At 48.4% G+C, this 3356-nt stretch overlaps 1 protein-coding gene across 1 annotated transcript in view; it reads left to right on the top strand.

The window, feature by feature from the left end:
- The window catches only part of MOGAT2 (monoacylglycerol O-acyltransferase 2), a 30568-nt gene extending 28147 nt beyond the window's left edge, over positions 1 to 2421 (top strand). The window contains exons 5-6 of the mRNA XM_009321941.1: positions 81 to 280; positions 2267 to 2421. Of these exons, the coding sequence (XP_009320216.1) occupies positions 81 to 280; positions 2267 to 2421 (355 nt within the window). The remainder of the gene's footprint in view (positions 1 to 80; positions 281 to 2266) is intronic.
- The last annotated feature ends 935 nt before the right edge of the window (positions 2422 to 3356 follow it).

The raw sequence follows: 3356 nt of genomic DNA, 5'->3' as shown, positions 1-3356 counted from the left end.
GATTTTGGAGAGTGGGGAAGGTGTTTTGGGGTGGGCTTTGCTAATCTTCATGCCCCTACATTGGGTTTGGCACCCCACAGCACCCCTCTGGTTCCCATCTTTTCCTTTGGGGAGAACGACCTCTTCGAGCAGGTGAGAAACCCCAAGGGCTCCTGGCTGCGGCAGCTCCAGCACCGGCTCCAGCAGATCATGGGCATCTCCCTTCCCATCTTCTACGCGCGAGGCATCTTCCAGTACAGTTTCGGGCTGGTACCCTACCGGCGGCCCATCTGCACCGTGGGTAAGTCCTTCCTCAGCACGCCGGCACGATGCCGGCCACACTCACCCTGGCCAAAGGGGGGAGCAGGGATGGTCCCTGGGTTGTGTCATCCTCCTGCCGGGCTGGAGCATCATGCCAGAGAGCACGAGATGTGGTGGGCTAGAAATGTGCTGGCAAAGGAGCATCCCCAACTGCTCACGTGTCACGCTAGTTTGGGACCCTGGCTTGGTCTTACGGCAGAGCCCAGGTCATCTGGGCTGTGCTGAGAAAGCCGCAGAGCAAGCATGGCCACCCCATCACCCCTGTGGGATGCAGCCAACCCCAACCCCAGCGCAACCCGATGGTACAAACCTCTGCAGTAGCGTTGGGTTAAAGCTAATTTCACAAACGCAAGTAGGACAAGACCTACACGGTTTGCAGGTTTGCTCAGTGTCCCGTGCAGACAGCCACCAAACCCAACCTATTTGCACGTGAGCAAGTCACGCTGTTTCTACTTGAGACCATGCCCACAGGAGACCAAATTTCAAGAAAGTCTTTGGTTTTGAAGAAGTTTTGCCTGGTTTCAACAACTCCATGCTTGGCCCACTGGCATGACTGATGCTCTGTGAATTAGTCTAATTAAAGAGGCTGTTTGGAAAGGTCAGAGCTCACCCCACTGATTAGGTTTGGCAGCCAGCAATTACTTCTAATTGTTTTACAACCTGTTTGGATTGTCTCAATGGGTTTATGAGCTGTGCAGTATCACAAGGGCTCTTCATTAGTCCGATGAGGAGCAGCGTTACACGATGATGAAACCCTCTGTCACTTGACAAACACAATTTGAGTAAAAGACCAGAGCAAGAGAGGTATCTCATGCACTTCCCTGTCCCCTGCAAGCACCTGGTCCTGCTGCTGGTTGCTCTGGGAGATGGGAGGGGGCTTCTTCTAGTGCTGGGAATAAAATTATTTAGATTTGCCCTTGAAAAAAGCATGATTTTCTAAAGATAAGTGGGTACTTGCTTCCTAGTAAAAATCAGATGTTTCACTGAGGCTTTGATCTGAGCAAAGTGGAAGAACCCCAATCGCTTGTGTATTTACATAGCCTTGGGCTCCCCCGTGCCTCAGTTTCCCCATTTGCAATGCAGTTTCCCAGGGCCATGTGGGAACAGCTTGGAAAGCCCAACCCAAATATTAGGATGATGTTGTCTTTGCCTGCAGCACATCTGAGATGTTAGGAGCAGCTGTAGGGACTGCCTTGGGATGCGGTACTTTTTACTTCAAAGAGCTACACAGAGGGTCTTTGGCATTAACCAACTTTGCAGATGGGGAAACTGAGGCAGGGAGCAATGTGACCTAGGAGGCCAGGATCTGAACCTCCATCTCCCTACCTCCCGGGCTGTGCTGCCTCCCAAACCCCAGGACATGACTGGTCGTATGAACCCATCCACCGCGCCTCTCCACCGCTGGAGAGGTGGACCCCAGCGCTGTGCTAAGAAGTGTGAAGTGTCCAGAGGGACCTGACACTGGCTGACACAATAGAGAGAATGGAATATTTCCAGAGGGTCTTTCATCAACCTCTGTAGTTATTTGTCATCCTCTGTTTACTATAGACAAAGTATGGACAGTTACCTTTATGAATAAAGCTAAATGAGATTAATTTGTCGCCACTTCAGTGAATTTTAGGGATAAGGTTACCTTCTTCTGCACTAAGGTGTGAGCTCACTGCTGAGTCAGGAAGGAATTATTTTTCCCTTGCTTCAGTCCCCAGCCTCATAGGTCCTTCTTTCACTTTTCCCTGAGATAAATCGTCTCAGGGCAAATATACTGTCTGATGCAGGATACTAGATGAGGAGGTTGTTAAGATCTCGTCAAACATACCATGGCCAGATGGGACCATTTGATCATCTGTTTCCAGCTACAGAGCACAGTTGTTTTTTTCAATTTATTTTTAGAGTATAAGACAACCAAGACCAGATTTGAACTGGGGTATGACACTGGCTCCTCCTAACGCCTGTGCTTGCTTTCCAGTTGGGAAGCCAATTCCAGTGCAGAGGAAGCACAGACCCTCTGAGGAAGAGGTTGATCAAGTCCATCAGCAATACCTAAATGAATTGTGCAAGCTCTTTGAGGAGCACAAAGCTAAATATAACATCCCAGAAGACAGACACCTGGAATTTATATAGAGCTCCTCAAGCGAGGTGAAACCATGGAGATCAAGCTTCAAGTTTTTCCCCATCTCTGGAACTATTTCACAACCTCACCTTAGTCACAGTTAACATGTGGTGCGTACAGTGCAGGGAGAAGGACTTGATTTTCCCAGCATTTGCATGGGTTTAGGGCCACAGTTTTCATTTTTTCTCCCTGCAGGACAAATAAAGAAGAAGGGAAAAGAAAAAAAAATATCTCACCAACCCAGCACTGTTGAAAGCCCCCAACAGAAAACTCACACTTCCCAGTTTGGCTTGGAGGCCAGTTTTTCAAGATATTTCCAGGCAAAGATGAATTATTGAACGCTTCCTTTGCATTATTTTCATTCAGAAATGGGATGATGAGCCATAATTTCTGCTGAATGCGTATGTTTTTTAAATTATAATTTGTCTAGATCAGCAAATGATCATTGTTTGCTTGGTGCTCTTCATGTCTTTAATTGCTCCAGGCTCTTTCCTCTCCACCTGAAACACTGTTTATCAGAAAGCTCATACTCCCAGCACGGCGCCGCGCACCCCCGGTACCAACACGACGCCGTACCCCACTGGGGCGAAAGAAATAAAACCTTTATAAAGGGCAAGGGCTCATCCAGAGGGTTCACCCTACCTGGACTCCAGGAGTCCTGCTTATAATTTTATTAATTTAACCCCGGACACCCCTGCATGGGAACACCTTGGACTGGGCACCAGCTATGGCAGCACTGTCACTGGGCATTTCATTTTACAAAGGAGGCCAGAGGGGGAAGCACGGCCAGGAGATGAGAGAAGAGAGAAGTGATCTGGGGCAGGAAATATGGCTCATAAAGCCACGTTTGGCAGGTGATCAAGGCTTTAAATAGCTGCTTCTTCTTGATATCCAGAACTTTATTAAACTCTGCACTTAATGGGATTTCACGACGTGGAAGTTTTAG

This window comes from Pygoscelis adeliae, unplaced genomic scaffold (genome assembly GCF_000699105.1).
Source record: "Pygoscelis adeliae isolate BGI_AS28 unplaced genomic scaffold, ASM69910v1 Scaffold263, whole genome shotgun sequence".
Classification (NCBI taxonomy): domain Eukaryota; kingdom Metazoa; phylum Chordata; class Aves; order Sphenisciformes; family Spheniscidae; genus Pygoscelis; species Pygoscelis adeliae.
The sequence above is the reverse complement of the archived record's forward strand: the minus strand, read 5'-3'. Positions and strand labels throughout refer to the sequence as shown.